The sequence below is a fragment of the Ambystoma mexicanum genome, chromosome 9, assembly GCF_040938575.1.
Source record: "Ambystoma mexicanum isolate Mex_15411 chromosome 9, UKY_AmexF1_1, whole genome shotgun sequence".
In the NCBI taxonomy this organism is placed as follows: Eukaryota; Metazoa; Chordata; class Amphibia; order Caudata; family Ambystomatidae; genus Ambystoma; species Ambystoma mexicanum.
Window position 1 is genome coordinate 1,066,510,882 of NC_090931.1, and position 22,311 is coordinate 1,066,533,192.

Sequence of the window (22,311 nt, forward strand, 5' to 3'; positions counted from 1 at the left end):
CCAGCCTGGAAGGAATAACGGTGGGAAAGGCCTCCATTCGATACCTGGGAGTCCTCCTTACTCGGGACCTAACCAATCTAGCCCCTGCTAACTATGATCCCGTTGTGGCGGGAATCACTACAGATTTGAGGAGGTGGAGGTCAATGACTCTGTCTTGGTACGGCCGCATGACGGCTGTGAAAATGAACATTCTCCCGCGACTACTATATCTTTTCACCGCCCTCCCATCTGTAGTCCCTGACCGGACCTTCAGAGCCCTTCAGAACGCGGTGCGAGAATTCATATGGCAGGGTAAGACCCCGAGAATTGCCAATGGGGTCCTGACCTTACCGAGGGAGGAGGGAGGGTTTGGGTTACCAGACTTTCAACTCTATTTCCGGGCAGCCCAACTACGCGTTCTCCTAGAACATATGAAAGAGGGGATGGGCACTTACTGGTCATACCTGGAGGACATGGACGCCCACCCACTGAAGATTCGAGACCTCCTTTGGGCCCCTAACAAGTTTATTCCGAACAGACTCAAATCCCACCCAACCCTGGGAGTCCTCTGGACGATCTGGAGGGAGGGTCCCCAGACGACACACCTTACATCGTGGCCATCACCGATGTCCTCTCTTTGGGGTCACCCCCTCAAACTGGGAAGCAGGGGGTTTCGCAACGCCCAGTCGTGGTCTGACATGGGAATGGAGTGGGCGGGGCAGATGTTCAGAGAAGGAGAATTCCGGCCATATGAGGAACTGAGGGACGCCCTTGGTCAGGGGTCCCTTTCCATATTTGAATACATCCGCCTGAAGGGAATTCTATGTGACCAGGCCTGGGGCCAGAACCTGAAAAGACAGCTGACCCCCTTCGAGAAGCTCCTGGACTCGGCAGCCTCCAGGAAGGGGGCGGTATCAGGGATGTATAAGCTACTGAACACGGTTAACCGAGGGGAGAGAAGGGGGTTCCGCTCGTTCTGGAATGACTTAGCGGGGGATGAGATCTCGGAGGACGCCTGGGCGAGAATATTTAAAATAGCCTTCCATGGGAACTTATTCACGGCGGACATGGAACACAACTTCAAGATTTTACAGGGGTGGCACAGAGATCCAGTGAAGTTGGCTAAAATGTACACGGGAGTGTCTCCCGCATGCCCAAGGGGATGTGGCCAGGTCGGTACGAGAGGGCACATGTGGTGGCACTGCCCGAAAGCCCAGGCATACTGGGAGAAGGTGAGGGGCTGGATCGCCGAAGTTTCTGAGGAGCTTCTCCCCCAGAACCCCCTGACAATGCTGCTGGGCCTCCCCCCGGAGGACTCGGACATTCCCCGATACCCTAGGATGTGGGAGACAATGCTAAGGGCGGGAAGGGTAGCACTGGCCCAGAAATGGAAGAGCCTGGAGACCCCATCGAAGGAGGACTGGCTAAAAAAGGTAAAAAACATGTACCTGATGGATAAACTGACGGCAATGATGAACAATAACTTGAGCTCTTTCCATGCAAACTGGTACGAGGCACAGCAGACATGGGGTTGGGATGTGCACTGATCCTCAAGGGGGACAAGGAGCGGACAGGACCCTCGGCCCTGGGGACGATGGTACTTCATCAGCCATTACTAATAGTCAATGCTCTTGCTCTTCCTGGAGCTCCAGACTCTCGGAGCTTACACAGTGGCTCCCTAGCAGAACGTTTCTATGAGGACTACGTTTTTTTGGTTTTTCCCTTTTTGGGGGGGGGGGGTTGGGTGCGTTTGGGGCGGGTGAGGGGGGGGGGTTGGGGCCTGTTACTTGCACAATTTGTGGAAAATGTTTTGCGCCCTTTTGTTATAGTATGAAAATGCCAATAAAACAAAGTTGAAAAAAAAAAGTTGCCAAAGATGGAAAAACGTTGGGCTTCCACCTAGACTCAGCTCTCAACTTACAAAGGCAAGTCAATGCTACTGCTTCAGCGACAGCTTACACACTTGTAAGCTCATTCAGGCCTGCAAACCATTCCTCTCAACGGTCAGGTGTATCACACCATAGCCTTAGTTCTTTCCAAAGTAGACTACTGTAATGCACTATATCTGGGTTCCAGTAAGCAAAACATCAAAAAAACGACAAATTCTACAGAATAACGTTCTAAGAACTGCATTAAGCATCCAGAGAACAAAACATATCTCAATGACCAGACGCAACATCAAGTGGCTTGAACTTAATGACAGAATACAACTTAAAACATTAACCCTTACCCACAAATGCCTTGCCAATGCAGCACCAAAATACCTGATGGAAACATGTACTAAGAATATATCTGCACGACCGACTAGGACAGATTATTCACACTGCCTTAAGGTCCCTAGATATAATCTTAAAAATGTAGGGGGAAGCAGCTTCCCTGTCTTGGCAGCACAGTTATGGAACTCCATTCCTACAGCTTTACGATCTGACCTTTCTTTCCTTGGCTTCAGAAAAAAAGAAAAGTTGGCTTTTAGCTAGGGATCTCTACAAATCCTAGAGGGCTACACTTCCTCGCTTGACCTTCACCTGCTGTTTCTGTATAGGTTTGTAAATATTATGAAAATCTTTGACCTTTAACTATGTAATTCTTGATGCATTCTTGTCTTGTAGTTTGTATATTATTGTATTTTGAAACAATGTAAAGTAATACGTATTTCTATGCAATGTGTAACACGCCCAGATAACTCCGGGTTTGGAGCACTATATAAATAAATAAACAAATTAACAAACAAGGTGCTGCTTAGAACTCGCCCATACAGTATGGAGGAAAGGGGACGGGACATAGGAGTAATTACAAATTACTCACGTAGTGACTAACATATTCGCAATCCAGAGTCCCCTTTCCTCCATACGTCCCACCATCCTCCCCCCTAATAGAACTGGTGTCATTAGGCAATGTTAAGGAGGAGTGGCGCTGGTGGGTGGAGTCAGGGAAGCGCATGCTCCCAGGGCCGTGCCCTTGGGTGCATCTAAATTTAAAGGGGAAGCAGATTTTTCTGGTGAAAAAGGTTCTGTCTGCCGTCCCTAGCGACGGACACCCATGCAGTATGGAGGAAAGGGGGCTATGGACTAGGAGTACGTTAGTCACTACATTGAGTAACTTATAATTTATCACACAATGCTCTGTAATACAAATAGAAATAATCGCTGTAAGTTCTAATATACATCAGATAACTTAAGCAGGTAAGTAAGCTAGATGCAGTAAATAATGGAAACCAAATCACAAGACAATATCTTCACTCGAGATGTCCAAACCCTACGATGACTGGGGCCTTATGTCCAAAAGTCACAGGAGCCAACATAATGGGCCTTGTTACAAGTTTGGTGGTATCTCAAGCAGTAAATCTACTGAAATACCACCACTTGGTCTGGCGGTGTTACTGCCGGATTATAATTGGCGATAGGTGGTGTTGGTCCTCATTACTTGGAGTTCATTACCTCTGGCAGTAATACCGCCAAATTGAGCGATTGTGGGCGGTAAGGTGGCAGAAATACTCCCAGCTTCTGGCTGGAGTTTTCCTCCACCTTACCTTCAGTGTTCTCTTTTCTTCCAGACTCAAGACTAACCCAGGGGGCAGGATACCTGACCCAGGTTCGAAGACCAAAGTTGAGTGCAATGCAGATAGGAGACAGAGGGGCGTGTTCCCCACATTACCCTGTGTAGGACAGGGGTGTGGGGGGAGGGCCAGCCACAATGATACATAACCCTGACTCTGATTTTCCCAGATATCGTTGTGGCTTGTCTGCGGATCGATCTTCTGCTGTTTGTTCCAGTGAGAGGTGCCCAGGAGGTGCAGGTTCGAGGATTCTTGACTGGAGGTGCAAGATGCAACCCTATTTGGAGAAGAAATGCACTGATGCAGGCCTCCTTAGGACACTTCATGAACTGGAGGGAGACAAGTTCCAGCGACAGTCAACGATTGCGGGCGACGACCGGCGTCCTTTCATTTGCCATCACAGCAACTGCTCCAGGACAGGTTCCCTTGGAGGTGTGACACTGAAATTCAGGAAGAAGGGAGCTTGTGGCACACACGACTACCAAAATTCCATACTTCAATTCGTAACGGCAATGGTTATAGCAAGGTAGCCCACGAGAGAGCTGGTCAGTCCACCATGCTGTCGAGGGATACTTACAAAGGCCCTGAAGTGCTGGATCCTTGAGAAGATGTTTAGACTAGTTGGTTCCCCTGGTCCAAGGACTGAAGCACTGCACAGGGTCTTCGCGGGCCAGACACAAGAAGGGATGCTGAGTCATTTCAGGAGTCGTCTTCGATCTTGAGCAGACGGCTCTTTTTCAAAGAATTCTTGGCTCCAACATAGATCTGAAGAATAGCTACAGAGGTCCTCTTCTTATGCAAAATTCAAGCTGGAAGCAAGTCCAAGCCTGCCAATGTCAAGGATCTGCACCAGTCAAACAGTCAATAGTTGTAATTGTAATAGGTTATTTATAACACTCTTAATACCCAGAGGTTTCTCCCCCGTACGTAGGGATCTGATCAATTCGAGCTTCCCCCAGGACAAGTTTAGTTTGGATGATTTTGTTGCCCTGTTCTGCCTCAGGACCACGGTCTTGGTCTTCTGGACGTTAATTGTCAGGTCGTTTTCCCGGCAAAAATCCACAAACAGGTCCAGCTGGCTACACAGTCCCACAGGGGTCAATGATAGTAGGACTGAGTTGTCAGCGAACTTCAAAACCGGGATTCTATCCTCAACTATGTATTATTATTGGTAATCCTCATGTAGCCACTTGGCTCAACTCACATTGAACTACTGCTGGCTCTGCACAACTCCGAATTCTTTCGTGTAACAGAGGGAACCATGCTGGTACTTCCTTCCCTTGACTCAGCGGTACAAGGTTGGTGGGTTACTTGCCATCAGGAACCCTTGTTTCTTGAAAAAGTACCTACTGGAGCATGCACCGCTCGACTTAGTGTGGAGCACATAAGCTCCGGAAAGGACTGGCAGTGGGTAGAATATGCGACCTACAACTGGTCAAGACTTCGTCTTCTGTGGATCAGAGGAATCCGAGTCTTGCCTGCAGACAGATCTCTGGGCCCCGCTTGATCATCGAGACAGCTAGCCTGGTAACTGAGTTAGCTTCACCATACCTCAGCATCAGCTCTGTCCTTCTCCACTTCAACGTTGGTGTGCAGGGTCCTTCTGTTGTCCTCCTCAGCCATTGGTCATCCACTGCATCATACCCTGCAGCTTTGTCCTTGAATCAAGACTTTCACAGCTCTTTTATACTATATTCGTCAGGGATTTTTCTTGACTATTCCCCATAAAATAACAATGAGTCCAAGATGTGGAGGACCTTGACTTGCACTAATGCTAGAATGCTTTATTAGGTTTCCCGTCTTGTGAATTATATGCACAAAAAGGTACATTTGAGAAACTCCAAATACGTTTACATGTCCATGGGGCATGTGTAAACCCCAAGCCACTCTGTCCAAGCTAGAAAATCTGATAGCTTTGCTTGCCTGAAATCTCAGGTCTTCCATTTTGACTTTTTCCCATTGGATTAAATTTGGGTTTCGCCAGTTATAAAAAACCTCACCCATAACACAGGATATTGAACTCAAAACTGAATCCATGAACATTGAGGGACGTCTTTGGAAAAATGTATTCCTGTAATCCATTGCATTTTCTCTCCATAAAACCTATAGAAAGAATATTTTTGCCTACATATTGCATGGACATTCCCTTTTTGTATGTTGTTGTATGTACCTTTTTTTATCATCCTGTTCACCGCCTTACAATACAGCCTTTGACTGTTCCTCCACATTTACGCATGAGAGAGCCAGAATCTTTAGAGAAACCCTACAATCTTGGTTTGAATTAGTCTTTGTTTGCCCTACGTATAGGGCTTAGGAAAATCCTTCAGACAGTGTACTTTAAGCTTCCAGAACCGTTTCTGAAAATAGGAGACAATATTGACGCAGAAAGAAGTCTCCACTGATCATCCCCAACCCACACATGAATAAAGGTTGCTGGAATTGTTTGTAATTTCACACTTTTGCCAGGAAAGAGCACATCCCCTAGAAACAGTGAGATAATATTTGGATTTTTTAACTTGTCTGTCTATTTCTGCCATTAGAACATACCGCGTGTGTGCGTGCGTGTGTGTGTTTGTGTGTGTGTTTGAGATCTATATCGGATTTTTTTAAAAATTGACAATATTTTTTTTTAAAAGTGATATAAACATAGCTAAAGGCTTTTTGACTAATTGCTTCCTTTGATTTTTAGCCATTGCCAGATTTGCATCGTATTCCAGGCCTTATTCTTTCTGGAAGTACATTTTCAGATTGCCTCATGGTAGTACAATTCCTGCGTAACTTTGGTAAAGTTCTGGGATTCGACTTGAATACAGATGTCCCCAATTTACGCGTTCTTCAAGAGGGATTGATAAATCTGGGATCAAGCCTGGATGAAGTACAGGACCTACTTGTACGACTCCTTTCATCTGCTGTATGTGATCCAGGGCTTCCATCAGGATACAAGGTATCGCACTCAATCATTCTTATGAAGTAAATATTCATTGATTGTTTTCATCTTACACTGATAGAAATATCCCCATGTATGTTTTTTTTATAAAATGTTTTTTTCTGAGTGGGCCAGCAATAGGTCACATTAAAAACAGACATAACCACTGATTAAGATAGCTGAGACCACAAGGGTAATTGTTATTAAAGATGTTCTTATTGTTGCTTTCCTCCCATAGACGTCAATGGGGCATACTATCTTTTTGCTATGTTCTGCTTTCTGACCTAACATTTTGGAGGTAAGTAAAGCCTGCAGCCTTACTTACCTTGCTTTTGCTCACTTTTTATGGGGAGACTGGGGACTCCCTAAGACTATCAGTACCGGGAGACTGTATCCACTAGTGGAATTCTTGTTATTTTTAAACTGAACAAATCTCCTTGCAATACCTAATACTATAAAATGGCTCTGCCACAATTATTGTGCCAGTTATTTGGACATTTTGTGCTTTGTCCTTCTTTTTGCCCTCTCTGGACTGGAATCGGCATATATACAAAGTGGTTACCCAAAACAAAGCATGGGTCTGTGTGTGTGACGGGACGTGGGGGCTGGGTCTGTCTCTACCCAGTCCACAACCAAGCCAAAGTGGTGTTAAGGAGAATATTCATTTCTTGTGCCAATTCCCCTCAACCTGAGAGACTCCCAGCACTTTTGCTGAACTTCTGGGATTTTTTTGCTTTACTCTCCTGAGTGAGTGGGACTTTTTAAGCACTAACTCATTATTTTTGCTCTTAGATGGGAACCCTATTTTTCTAATACTGCATTCTTTTTAATTTGAATGGAGTCATGCTTTCCTCCATGTATTTCACTGCAGGTATCTGTATAAATTGTTGCAGCACATAGCACCCTCTGGGCAGGGTTGCTGGGGAGTCCCTTTGGCTTCCCTTTTGAGTTGTATTACTTTTTCCTTATAACTACTATCTTACTTCACTCGCTTTTTGTGGAATCAACATACACCACCTTATGTGGAGTGCTGAGGGGCTACGCTTTACCTCCTTTCCCACTGCTCATGTAACTTTTATAGTTACAGTAACAGACACCTAAATGGCTGGTTGCAGTGGATATTTTTTTACCATTTTCTTTGTTAGTTGCAGGCTGTCTTCACAGCTGTAGTACAGCACCCATGGGTGACCATTTTCCCAAAATGGTCCCAGTCTTCTTATATCACCATTTTTCATGTGTGTTCCTTCTTGGTCCTTCTTCTACCATTCCAGGTTGGGGTAAGTCTTCTTTGAGATTTGCCTTTGGCGAGATCTCTTTGTGAAGCCCGCCAAGGCTCCAGTGTGTCTGCTGAGTAAGGAGGTGAGGGAGGAGCCCAAAACCTCCCTGGCCTTTGTTTTAGGGGATGCCTGCCTGGAACCAGTTTGAACTGGGCGGCTGGCTGTCCTACAAGGACAGCCACCCCCAGGTGATTGACAGATCCATAGGACTGAATGAATGGGTTCCTGCATAAAAGACAAGGCTTTTGGTACAGAAGGCTAATTCGACCACTGGAACTGAAGCTCCAATGAAGACGATGGCCAGAGATGCGTGCAGCACCACTGAAGTACCGCTACTGCCTTGACCCCGTTTTTGAATCGGCAGCCAAGCTCCACCAAGGACTACTTCCTCCTCCTGGCTTGTGGGCCTAACCAGCCTCAGGGCACTCTTCAATTTGAGCGGTCACCCTACGTCCTGTGACCTTCCTGGGCTGCAGAATCCCAATACCCAGGGTACTGCAACCACCTTGGAGTGCATTGTCTTGCCGTTGACAAATCTCACTGGAACTTAGGTGGCATCCATGTGGACCTTCAGAAGCACAAGTCCTCCCTTACGCGTTCCCTCACCAAAGTGCAGGACCGAGAAAAGAAGATTTCAACCGGCATTGATTGTTCACTACTGCTGCTGAGAAAAAGGTGCAAAAAATGCAAACCGGCGCAGGAGTAAGAAGAATTCTTTGCTAGCGAGTCCCTCTCTCAACTACTGCTGCAGGAGCCCATCTAGGGTCACCCCTTTCGTCACCATGAACAAGGACAAGGTTCAGACCGGGTTTGCCGCTGTACAGCCAGAAGGCGTCCAGCTGCATCCTCTTCTACACTCGCAAGGTACTGTGGGGCTGTTGGTAATCTTACTGTAAGCCATTTGCGTTGCTTGTTTGCTTTTGTAGCCCTATTTCTACTGTTACGGTGTTCATCCATTTGCAGTCGCCCAGACCTAACAGCTTGTGCCCTTCAGGAAGGCTTCTGCTAAGCTCCTGTGCATTTTACAAATACCAACTAACTTGTTACATACTTGTGCTAAGATGATTTGCATCAGAACTATTGCTCTCGGATTCCAAGATGGCTGTCAACGTGTGAGGATGTGTTTTTCTGTCCTTCGATGGAGTCCACAAAAGCAGGCCTTCGGGCTGTCAAAGAAAGCAGTAGCCCCCGCGAGACATCTAGATACTTGGAGCTGCTGGTAAGCTGCGAGCGTACAAACGTGGACCTGGCATTGATAATTGGTGCCTCGCGTCTCGCAGCCAAGCTGCCTTATAGCATAGAGGATCTCGGACCCCTGCGGCGCAACATCTGAAGCGGGAGGAGGGACGCGCCTCGCAGGGCTGCCGTCAGAGCAGCAGTGTTGGAGGTGAGCAGACCGGAGGAGAGGGGGCGTGCAGTGCCCCACCGAGTTCGAACAAGCCCAAAGCAAGATAAGGCGAGGAGCATCCCGCACTGCCCTCCCAAGACTACGGGGAGTAGACCTGACCCCCAATGGAGCGAAGCAGTGAGTGGGGTTTGGGAGGGGGGGTGTGCACTTCTCCCCCCACCCCCTGCCCATACCTCTCCCAAAAACTGCTTGCAGGGCCTTTGATGTCGGCTGTTGCGATGGCCCTTCCCTGCTCCCTTACTCAGCACGGATGAGGCGGTCGGGCCTCTTCCCGTACCCCCCACGCCCTCCCCCCCAGCGGTAATCATACCTTCGGGGTGAAAACGTTTTAGCAAGAGACACATAATCAGCTGGGACACAAACAGGAGCCCACTGAAGGAGCAACAAAAGGGATCAGCTCCTGTGGTAGGGCAGCACCACAAGGAACGGCGTCAATTAGGAGTACGAGTGAACGGCTATTCAGGTGGAGATTGAGAATAGCAGTGAAGAGGCCCTGCCATCTGCGCCCCGGGGAAAACACAGCGGGCAACTAGTCCAGCCATGCCACGAGGCCCAGGGATAGACTGCAAAGCAAACGAGGCAATTATAAGTACAGTTAGGACCAACATTGTTTATTGGTAATCCCTGGGCCCAACTAGCTGTAAGACCTGGAGAAGAACAGGTGGGTACCCCGGGGTAAACCAGAGACTGCAGTTCCCAATACCCTTGCCCAGGCAAAGAAGGTGCAATCGCAGAGAATCCCCTGAGAGCCCCACAGATGCCAGGAGGAAGAACGTCCCTGCTAAGCTTAAAAGGTTATCTGACCTGCAAGGGGCCAGCTGGAATGCTGTTGACATTAGCAGTCAGAAGAAGCCTTGACTTCGGGCTCTGGGAACCAAGTGAAAAACAGGCTCAAGGAAGGGGAACCAAACACTATGGCCCTGAACAAAGAGGACCTACAGGAGTGCCTTAGAGGCATGGAGGGCAGAATGGTGAGCTGGGCACCAGAGTAGACATAACTCAAAGGGGTCTGTCAGTAGTGGCGGAGGAGGTGAGGCAGAACAGTGACCTTTTGTAACAGGTAGCCAGAGCCACCCACAATCTCGAACTGCAGTCAGAGGATCTGGAAAAACGTTCTTGCAGGTCAAATATTCAGGTGAAAAGCTTGAGTGAGGCGAGTCATGATGGGGACCTGAGAGAAACTGTGCAACAATGCTTTGGAAGCCTTCTGACAGGGATGCAACCGGAGGACGTGAAAATAGACCGAGTACATAGGGTGGGACCAAAGAGGCAAGATCCAAGAGCGAGACCAAGAGACGTTCTAGTGGCCCTATCATCTTACATAATGAAAGAAGTCCTAGTCCGTGCAGCAAGGGTACACACAGGATTATGAATTAACGGAGCCCAAATCCAACTTTACCAGGAATTGGCACTATCCACGCTACAAAAAAGGAAGGCTATGAACCTGGTGACCAAGGCCTTAATTGCTAAAAATATTCCTTACAAATGGACATTCCTGTTCGGGCTCCTCGTCTCGTGTGAATGCAGACAACAGAGAGCAATGACATTTGATGAGGGCGTGTCGGTAATGAACTTAGAGGAGGAAGAAAGGCACTCTGCGAGTGTCCAGATAATCGTCTCCTAGCGGTGGCACCAAACCTAGGGAATGGTTGGGGGTTCGGGGAAGGAGGGGCAAAACTCATAATAAAAGAAGTAAATCCCAATTTTAGATCTATTACGATAAGTAGGCCACCACAAGGACGACCCTTGGAACCACGTTTTGCCTCTTTTGTTTACCCCTGGTAGCCTTGGATTATTAATGGAGAAAGGAGCATGGTTCCTTGAAAAAGAATGAGATCAAACTCTGCTAGAAATGAAGAAATATTGCCAATGTCTGTAATGTTTTTAAACCCACAACTGTTCCAAGATCAAATTCTCAAATAGTGCTGGTTAAAGGTGAAGATCTATGGTGTCTTTTTTTGTTATCTTTGAGAGGAGAAGATGTAAATCAGGACCTTTCTTCTTGTTTCTTTGATGTTAAATAAGGCGTCATGTGAACGCTGCTTACCTGTTCTTCCTGGTGAGTGGGGCGGTGAGGCTGCCAGTCTGTCAACGTATACTTGAGGCGTACGACAAGCAAAGCGTGGTACCAGCCCAGCACCCTCCTGGTTAATAAAAACTCAAACAGGGCAGAGCTGGACCGGCTCCCAACGCCACAGGACGGCACTTCTCTGATTAGCTTAACGTCTGGACAGTGCAAGCACTGGCAGAGAAGGCCCCAAAGTGTCCAGCTGTAGTCCAGATGACAATGAAGGTTTCCGGGAGACAGCGGTCTACAGGTTCCAGGAGGCAGTGTACCAAGCAAGGCACAAGGCAGGGAAACAACAAGAGACAGATGGTCATAAGACAGCCCAGTGACTGCCAAGGGAGGCTCAAGTTGCAAAGAAGGGAATACAGGAAATTGGGAAGAGGAAGCAGGAAACCATCAAGAGAAGGTGGAGAACCGGGGACTGGTTCCTAACCCAGACCCAGGGAACCAAGGGGCAGGGACCCAACCCAGGCCCAGGAAGGCAGGCTGACCAAAGGACCAACCATCAAGGAACAGCAGTCAGGGAAGGAGCACGGATGGCATCACAAGGAGCAAGGCAAGAAATGAGCGAGGGATACGATGAGAACCTGACCGCATTGAGACGCAGTGATTCCCTGCCATTGGGACCCGGATATAGGCCATTATCCAAAGCGGGGCTTGGAGCGCAGGCTTCGGTATCCAAGCAGACTCCGCATGTGCAGAGGGTCAGGCACGGACGCCCGGGCATGCGCAGACCCGCGATCATGGCGGCACCCAAGGAGCCGGGTACCCAGACCAGACGAGTCCGTCCAAAGCGCCATCGAGGGTAAAGCCTCCGCAACAGGACCCGCCGGAGCCATTGACCCCGCACCTCAGACCCGGTGAATGGCATGACATTTGATTGAGTTCCTATTTCCTTTGCTCCAAACACTAACCTTGGACCATTTGATTTCATGTCACGCTTTATAGTAAGGGTTGGAAAAGTCTTCGTACAATCATTGCATGGTAAGAAAAATTGACTATTTAAATCATGAATATCAGGAACCATAGAGCGAAAATGGTCTGACTGATCCCACAGTAAACGTGCAACAATAGATGAAAAAATGTTAACCACAATTTTGTCACTACCATTGATGTTAAATCCACCCAGTCAATATCCCCAGAATGTAATTAGAGCTGAGATAAAAGAAAAAACTTGAAGTATAGTTTATCTATTAAAATGCGAACAGTCATTCAATTCTCGCCTCCAATAGCTCGACCCACTGGATCGTGATGTGAAAGTGGTGGCAAGTTAGTTACTGACACTATTGGAGACAAATGAAAGCAAGGCTCCCTTGCCTATAAACATGTTGGGACCCATAATATGTGGGACAGCCTCCTGCGGATCACAGTAGGGGACATTTGGAATACTTAGAGCAACTTGTCTTGGGAGGATAGCTCAGGGGCAACGCTCTCGCCTTCGAAGCATGACGACGCGGAGCAACACAGGTTCAATCCCCGGGTCCGTGCTTAGAAATCTCTGGGTATTAAGCGTGTTATTAATAACCAATTGCAATTCATTAACTTTTGTTTGTGTACCGAAAATGATGACATAGCATTTTTTTATTTTTTTATTTTATTTTAAAATTTGTTTTTGGTGTAACACACCTTTTACAAATGACTTCACTAAAATAGAATACCATACATTAAAATACATTTTAGGCACACTTCTCGATTCATCACTCCTTTTTTTTGGATCCTAAATCGCAAAACAATCTTTTTCCAGTAAGGACAGTATAAAAATAGATGTTTTAGAGATTCTAGAGTCTCTTTACAAAATCTGCATGTTTGATCAGTTTGCGTGTCATAATCTTTGTTCCAATGTCTGGTTTTAACTTTGGTATGAATCAGATCGATTCTAAATAACATGTATATTCTTCGAATTGTTTTATCTGTACAAAGCAGTAAGTATTTCAAACAAGGACTTTGTCGATGAATGAATAGTGCATATTGTTCAAACGATGAATAAGACTGTACTTGTGTAATGCATTCTGCCCAGTCATCAACAAACAGGTTTTTATTTTCATGTTATTGATGTTCACATCAAGATCATCTGCTCGTATGTTGATGTTGTCTAAGAGTTTATCCATTCTCTCCTTAAATTTTACAATAGATACAGGATGGTCCTGAATTAACATGTTAGCAAATTCTGTATAGATAGAATTTCTCAGAGGGTCTAACATTTTAAAATAGAGTGTTAGTAGCCGCCAATAATAGCGTGCTGCTAAGGATGTTAGTCCTAGTTCATGCCTTACAATGGCGTTTGGGAGGCACAGAGGCAGGCCCAAAACATTCTTCCACAAGATTCCTTGTAGGCGGTTGAGGAAGGGTCCCAGGTCTTCTAGATGTAATTCGACCCCATATAACAATATCGCCTCAACTTTCTTATTGTAATATTCATACAAAGGAATCAATGAGAAATTGCAGAATTTATGATATATCATTTTCATTTGTCCTTTAAGGGGTTGCATTTTCTCCATCAACCGTTCCTTAGCTTTTTTATTGAGATGTTATTTGAAATCTTGTATCCCAAATAGGACATTTTTGGTACCACCTTTATCTTTGTTGCCTCTATGCTCCAAGTAAAGTGACAAATTTTCTTTCGGTTTGAAAAGATCATGATATTTGATTTTTGAGGGTTGACCATGCGATTATTGGAATTGCAGTACGAAAGGAAACTCTCCAGTTTTGCCTGTAGTCCAGAATGAGTTCTGTCAAAGAGCAGGATGTCATCTGCATAGGCTAACCATGATAACTTGAGATTTCCCAGTCGTACTGCAAAAGATTGATTTTCACTCCAAATCTTATCAAGATCAGCCATGTACAAGTTGAACAGTATAGCTGCCAAGTTACATCCTTGCTTTACCCCAATCCCACTTGGTATGGCTTCTGTAAGCGTGCCTTTATTCTTACTTTAAAATTTGTTTTGTAACGGAGCATGGAAATCAGTGTACTAGGTGCACTGGAAAATTAGCACTTAACATCTTTTTCCATAATATCCCTCTAATAACACAATCAAAGGCAGCTTTGAGGTCCAGAGATGCCACAAATATTGGACTTTGGTCGGGTGCTTTGCAGGATGCAATCAAGTGAGCCAGAATGCTTGCATTTAAAGTTGTCCCAATTGCTTTTCGAAAGCCTACCTGGCCTATACTTAGACAATCGGTGTTTCGGATCACGGTCTCTATTTCCTGCAACAACAATATAGCAAATGTTTTGGCTGCAACATCCATAAGGGCTATAGGTCTAAAATTGTTCGGGTTATCAATGGGTCCCTTTTTGTGTATAGGTATTATAATGGATGTGAGCCAAGATGATGGAATTTTTTTGGTTCGAAATATAGTTTTGAAGTTTTCTAAGAAAACTTGTCTACAGAATAGAGGATCGTCTTTAATAACACAAGGGGGCAAACCATCAGGCCCCAGGCATCTCGGTGGTTTTAATTTCTTAATGGCATACAAAATGTCTTCAGTGCCCCACGGGCAAATGTCAGGAATATTTTCACATATTGGAGGTCTTTCTGCGCCCTCAAATTCAGGAGTAATTTTGTATTTATGTAGAAAAAAGGAAGTCCAAGTTGCTCCATCGATTGCTGAATCGAATTCTAAGTATTGTACTTTGTTACTAGATCTAAGGTGTTTCCAAATTTCTTTGGTGTTACGTTTACATAACATTACAACCATTTTTTGGTTTTGATTCAGTAACATATGTGCACGAATTCGTGATAGTTCGTTTTTAAATTGCATAAGTATTTTTTTTTTTTTTTTTGCAGCTGTAAAGCAAATCGAGTCAAGGTTCTTAAAGGACTTCCTTAATTTCCTTAATTCCATATATTTTTTGCGTTTCAGCTCCAAGATGTCCGGAGGGCCAGTAACAGTTGCATAATTATTATGGTCTTGAAATTTTTGTGTACTGGCTATAGATCTTAGATGAAAAGCGATCATCTTTAGATTCCCTTGCATGATAGATTCCATCTCTTTGGGTATCTTACTCTTACATGTCCAGAGGTCTTGATTGACATGGAAAGTTATTTTTCTACAAGTACAATTAATTGAGAGCCTAGTTCTATTACTCTGGATCAATGATAGCGTGGAATCACATGTATTTTTAGCAATATTGCATATCATTGAAGAGGTGATCATTAGGTGGTCCCCCAATGCAGGATCTATCGTACTAGAGAGAGACATCTGACCCGTCAAAATTCTAGAGCCCCCTAAATAATCAATCCACGAGGAATTTGGACCTCTTTTCCATGAATATGCCTCGTGACTAACATCCGGTTCAATAATATACAAGTCATGACTTTCCAAATATTGAACCCACTTTATACCTTTTTCATGAGAAGGTTCAACATAAGTTTTCAGTTTATGATGAGTTTTAATGTTCAAACCAGATATGAAGGTTGCGTTAAAATCTCCACCAATCAGTATTTCTGCTTGTGGAGATTTTTCGTGCGCCTCCTGTAAAACTGTGTCAAATCTTTTGCAAGCTTGTATGAATGTCATGCAGGACGGATTCCAATAGAGTGTAATCAAAAAAACATTCAAACTGTACAGGGAGTCTATTGTAACATCTACCAAAAGCAGCAAGTCGGAGTGGAAAATATGGTTCACCTTAAAGGAAAGTGCATTGTTGATAAGGAGCGCCAGTCCCCCTGCTGGTCTCCCACCACCGCTACACACTGCGTGGTGCACAATAGAAGTAAAACCATCAAAGTGCAATTCAAACGTGGACATTGTTTCTTGGATCAGAAGTATGTTTGGCAACATGTCCACGTGAGCATGTTGGAACCATTTTCTAAGATTATTAAAGCCACAGCAATTCCACGTAATGATTTTTAACTCCCTCAATTATGAGGGTGCTTGCGTTGAGCTTATCATAAAGGCGGTTTTTATGAAAGGTTCCAAAAGGAAGGTATTTGGAGGTATTTGCAAAACTATTTTGCTTTCTTCATTTAATTGACTTAAGTTCAAGGCGTGCTCATCATGGTTAGGTGTGGGAAGCTGTTTCTGTGTTTTGCCTTTCTTCGCACCCAAAGGGGGTATCTTCACTCCTGGATGTGTTCCGGAGACATCTCCCCGTTTCTTATGTCAAAGCTCTTTGATAATTTTTTTTAGCTCTTCTCGATATAGGATAAGGCCCTTCAGCAGATATAACTGTATTCTCTGCATCTTCAGCGATTTTCTCCAACTCAATATCCTTCTCTATAATTTCTAGTATCGCTGATGGGCTATCAGGAGAAGCATTTTGGGTTTCACCCTCAGGTGTTAGTTGTGTTTGAGGCGCTTCCGAGTGATGCATTTGGGGATTAGTTTGATACAGAAATTGTTCAATCTGCAACAATCGCTCATGTTGTGCTTTAGCAATTTCAATAATATCAATTGATTCCCCGTTATCCTCCATGATAGTGGCTTTAGGTTGATTCCTTACCAAATGTGCAAAGGATTTTGGAATTCCATGGTGCAATAGAGGATCATTATTCGTTTGTGTCCCTGTAGAATTTTGTGAATGTATTTTTGATGCAAAGCTTTCTTGTTTAACTATTAGAGCAGTTCTTGTTGGACATTCTAAGTTAAATTTATGACAGGCTTCTTGCGCTAGGATGTATCCTTCTACTTTGCTTAATTTTTCGGAGTTTGTAGTGATGTTATTTTTTATGTCCTTCAGTAAGGTATGTGTAAATTTGTGTCCCTTATCTAACAAGTTGAGAATTCTGGTAATTACCGGAAAGTCTTGTATTTCTTCCTCTAGTACTTCTGAAAACCTTCTTTCTGCTTGCACTGGAACTTCAAGAGAATGTCTATTACTGAAGACCGGGATCGAAGTTTGTAGATCTCCTGATAGATACCTCTCTGGTACAGATGTATGTTTCTTTTCCAATGTTGAAGTAGGCAAGCTGGTAGATTGATATGGAATTTTTGAGTTATGTTCCTCTCCGTTGTGAAAGAAACTATGTGAAAGGTCACTATTTTCTTTCATATTCAATTTGTGGAAGTGGACATGTTCACGGAATTGTCTAAAAGTGGATACTGGCGTTGATGGACCTAGAGAGAGACGTACCCTTTTATCTAGGTCTGCCATGATAACAGGTGCTAACATGGATATATCCGCAGCTGGAAGGCGACTGTCCCCTTGGGTATCTGCATCATGTGTTTTTTTGTATTTTCCTTTTTGGCAAACGGAATGTGAATTATATCTTCGTTAGCCTTTTTCAGGGAGCACACCACATTGGCTTCTTGAGTCTCTACATTGAGACTCATTTCAGCAACGTTGTCAGCTGTTTGAACTGACATCGATAGGAATGAACGCTTTTGTTTAGGCAAAATAGGCTAACTTTCAGTTTGTTTTTTTTTTGTTGTTTTTAATATTTACAGGGTTTATCCCTGTTGAATCTTTTTAAAAAGAGTCTTTCATTTTTTTCCAATTGCGCAGTGTAATTTCCATTTTTATATTAAGTTTTGATGTTCACCAGACACTGTGTTGCTAAGTTTTGGATCCCCCAGGTTGTAGGACACCCAACCCGTGAGTGCTTTAGAAAAGAAACTGGTGTACACCCATATAAACCGGGACACAAATTAGCAGCACTCGGCCCTGCTCATCCCGCTATTACAGCTGACTGTGCAGATAGCTGTATCAGGCCTTTACAACAGCTATATGTTTGAATCAAAAAATTAAGAGAACCCAAACATACAAGCATACATTCACCAGAACCGAGTACTCACTCAATAGGGAATCACGGTAATTCTCGTTCTTAATAGCAGGTGTCCTAGCACCAGTGTGTAGTAGTAATGCCAGGACAAAGTCTCTAAGTTTGGGGAGTAAGTACTCCGCACCCTGCACCACGCACTGCGAACAGCAAACAGTACTTGGCTGTACTTCGCAGTGCGCGGCGCAGGTGCGCCTTGGTGTGGGTTTTTTTTAGTGGTGGGAGGGGCGTGACTCGAGCTAAAAAGAGGCGGGGCCGCGTTCTACTTGCAACACCCTAAGAAAAAATAGAAAAGGGATTTTAAATATGCAGCCTCGTTTGAATTCCCACTGTTCTACTAGCTTAAGAGGCACAATATTAATGAGCTCCACTGTGAGCAATGGGTAATATCGCACAGTCACCTTCTATTCCGTAGGTCAGGTACGTCGTGTGTTCCCGCTAAAGACGTCCTCCAGTGCAAAATCCTTCAACGCTGCAGCAGAGCAGATCCAGACTCTGTGAAACTGCAGAGTGTGATGAAGGAAAGGCGGCGGCGAGTCACAGCGCTCTCAGGACAGCAAACAGTACTTGGCTGTATTTCGCAGTGCGCGGCGCAGGTGCGCCTGGGTTTTTGTAGTAGTGGGAGGGGCGTCACTCGAGCCAAAAAGAGGCAGCCGCGTTCTACGTGCAACACCCTTCTATTTCCTCCGTAGGTCAGGCAAGTCATGTGTTCCCGCTAAAGACGTCCTCCAGTGTGAAATCCTTCAACACTGCAGCAGAGCAGATCCAGGCTCACTGAAACTGCAGAGTGTGATGAAGGAAAGGCGGCGGAGAGTCACAGCACTCCCAGGACAGCAAACAGTACTTGGCTGTACTTCACATTATAATTTGATGGGGAATTTGTAAATTATCTAATCAACAGTAGACAAAGCCCTTATGAGTTTCCTCGAAGAATGTTTTAAATTAAAGTTCTTGTTCTTTTTGTTTATAGATTTTTTTGTTACGCTGGGCTTGTTCTTTTTTCCCTTTGTTATAATCATATTAAGCTGTTGAGAAGAAGTTTCCAAAGGAGCGTGGTTCTCCTGCTTCCTCGTCGAGAATTTGACTTTGACTTTTGCGCACCATTGACTTTAAATGTTCTCGAGACATACTCAGTCTTTCAAGGTTTTTCTGAGATGGCATTAACACACCAGTTAAATTTGAAATCGAAATATCATTCTTGTCATCATCTTTGACATCTAGATCAAGCTTGGATTGAGAGCCCCCCTCACTTTGGTCATTCAGATGTTGTTAGGGAGAATTCTCATAAATATGCTAATTCCCTTCACCTTAGAGACCACCAGGAACTTTGCTGGATTTCGAGGGCTTGATTTTTTTTTACCTGGAGCGAGTGTGACCCTTTTTCCCATGTGTTTTGAAATGTGTTTTACTCTTGTGTTTCATTTGGTTATGGAGTCTAACCAACTCCATAGGCATCTTCTTTTCATTTGTGTCACACAGCACCCTCGGTGCAGTGGCACAGGGACACCTTTTTAGGATTTCCCAAGGTTTAAATACCTTCTCTGGGATAAACTACTGTTTCCCAGAGTAAGTAAAGTGAAACTGACATTACTAGTCTTTTAAATTCCTAGAACCAGCACACCCTATCTTACAATAGAGTGCTGGAGGGGTTACTTAATATTGCCTGTGTCTAGAAACTCATGTAGCAGTCAAATGCTACCCTTTCCTCTCAGAATGGCTGGTGGCAGTTGTTTTACAACGGACTACCAATATTTTCCCCGACCGCGAACACCAGTAGCGTTAAATTGCGGGAGCATGTTTTTCAAGATGGCGTCTGAGCCCCCTCTGTAAAAACAGGTCCCGGTCTTCTTTTTTCTCCATTTCTTTGTGGAAAGGTCCTTCTAGAGTTTTGCTCTGCGCCGCAAACCTAGTTTGGTTCCTTTGTTCATTCATCTTTGGTGGGCTTCAGGAGTGAAGACCGCTTGAGGCACACAAGTGTCTGCGATGGGCAGGAAGTGAGGGAGGTGCCCGAAAGTCCTTGTGCTTAGTCTCCTAGGAGACCCAAATGCCCTCTGTTATGATTGGCTGGCTGACTGTCCGGCAAGGACAGCCACCCTGCTGGGCGAGTGACAGCTAGGCTGGAATGAATGGGAGAGAACTGAATAAAATGAGAGTCTCTTGGCTTGGAAGGCAGAGTCGACCACTGGAACGAAAGAACCGAAGATGAGCTTGAAGAGGACGGCTGCTGTAACTCCTAGACCGTTGGTTTGCCCGGTGAAGCCCTGCTTCAGGTCAGAATCGCCAAGTTCACCTCGACAGAGAAGCCCCTACAAGGACGACTTCTCCCTTTTGAGTTAGTGAGATCAATCAACTACAAAGTAAGCCACCTGGACATCCTTTTGGAGCTGGGAGAATTTCCACTGCAGTTGCTGCTGGAACCGAATAGCCAGGGAGAGGAACACCAGATTGTGTGTGTTGCTTTTAAGCTGGCCAAGAGCTCCAGGAAGATCCTCGACAGAGCCTGAGCCCCCTCAACAGAGTGCGGGACCCCAGAAGCAAGGAAAGCCCATCTCGACAGCCAGGAACCGTGGTATTGCTATTTGCGGTAGACGTGAGGAGCTGAAACACCAAAGTGCCACTTGTTTGAAGTTTGCCGGTTGCGAGCGGTGACCGTCCCATTGCAGTGCAGGAGTCCCCAGACGTCCTCCCTCTTGTGCCCACGACTGAGGCCTAGGAACAGCGAGATCTGCAGAGCTGCACAGGAACAGAAGTCATCTGCTGCACTTTTTCTTCAACCTAAAGGTACTGTAAAGTCTAAGGGAACTTACCTCTTGTTGTGTAGTCACTTGTCCTCATTGGAGAATTGTTTGGTTGCATTTGTAGAGTTGCTATCAGCTTCTTTACCTCACAAGCCAAATCAGCTTATTGCCCTACTTTGATTTCTTCTATTCTATGGAGACTTTTAAAACAATGTGAAAGACTTTCTACTTACCTGCAAGAAGTGCTTCAATTTACCCCGACTTTTGCCAACTTAAGCATGGGCTGGCCTGCCTCCCTGAATGACTCTTCTCTCTTCTGTTTTGTCTTCCTTAAAGGAAAGGGTTAACTGACTTTGCATTGGGGGGTTATTGAAAGTATTTACCTGCTTTAGAATCTTTGTTTGAATACTTGTTTTATTCTGATCCCTCTTTTCTTTGACATTTTCCTAAGAAAACTAAGAGTGTGTATTTTTTAAGTATATGTGTGTGTTGCTTTATATTGCTCCTTTCTGAAGAAGGCTTACTATGACTGACTGATAAATTAATAGTTGTTTACTCTAGAAACCTTGTGTGTAAGAGTTCATTTGAATACTTGTCACTGTGAATATCTATGTAACTCCCCTACAGCTCACATTGACCCCTCTTGAGATAAGCCTGGCTACTCGACCACACTACCATCCTGTGTAGTACAGACTTATACAAAAGGTTGGTTTCCTATTGCCAGAAGGACAGGGTTGTTTTAGTGCACCCAAAGGGTACTGCACACAATCTTTGCCTTATCGGGTCAGGCAGAGACAGGCACTTTACATTAAGTGCATACACCCGATACCAGTTCGCTCTTCCAACACGAATAAAAGGCAATACCTAAAGACGCACTATGAGCAAGGTGGAATAAGAGTACGAGCAGAACTTCCGGGGTGAAGGCACGCCTACTGGAGCAGAGCAACGGACCAAGGGACGAAAGCAGCTGGCCAAAAACCCCAAGGGTTCCCTGCTGGAGGCCATTGCCTTGTGTTTGAATGACGCCAACGACCCTCACGGGTGAATGGCATTGTTGGGGAGGCGAGGCCAAGTCTGTGGTACTTACCTTGACTTGTGAATTGGAAATAGCAAAACAAGAAAGAAGCATACACAGCCAGTGAGATGGCAAGCAACCTGAGAGACAGGTATTTGTTAAAGTGAAGGAAGAAGCAACATTATATCAGAGGTGAAGGCTGCACGCATGTGGGTGAGACGCGAAGACAGGCAGACCTGTGAATGAACTTTCAAGTGAAAGGCAGCTGTGAGATAAGCGATACCAAGTAACTGAGTGGTCCGGCGAAAGGAAGGATCCCATTTGAAAGTCTCTGTGAAAGGTATATTGTTTGAAGCTAAAAAACAAACAGTAAAAGTGAGTTAAGCAAGACTAAAACATGAACTTTGAGTCAAAGTGGTCCTACGGGGGTCTGTGAAGAGAGCCACCCACATTTGAAAGTATTCGACATCTGAAAGGGGTCCGAGCCCGATTGAGGGAGACCCGAAGTACACTAAACTTAGGGAAGGGAGCCCCCTCGCAAGTTTTTGTTGTACTGTGACGCGCAAGGTCTGAGCCTGGCAGTGGGGGACCCAGGTGTACTGTAAGGTCTGAGCCCGGCA

At 45.1% G+C, this 22,311-nt stretch overlaps 1 protein-coding gene across 16 annotated transcripts in view; it reads left to right on the forward strand.

The window, feature by feature from the left end:
- The window catches only part of BAZ2B (bromodomain adjacent to zinc finger domain 2B), a 2,602,315-nt gene that overhangs the window by 1,471,010 nt on the left and 1,108,994 nt on the right, over positions 1 to 22,311 (forward strand). For all 16 annotated transcript variants that reach the window (XM_069616356.1, XM_069616365.1, XM_069616369.1 and 13 more), the window contains one exon: positions 6,225 to 6,479. In XM_069616356.1, the coding sequence (XP_069472457.1) occupies positions 6,225 to 6,479 (255 nt within the window). The remainder of the gene's footprint in view (positions 1 to 6,224; positions 6,480 to 22,311) is intronic.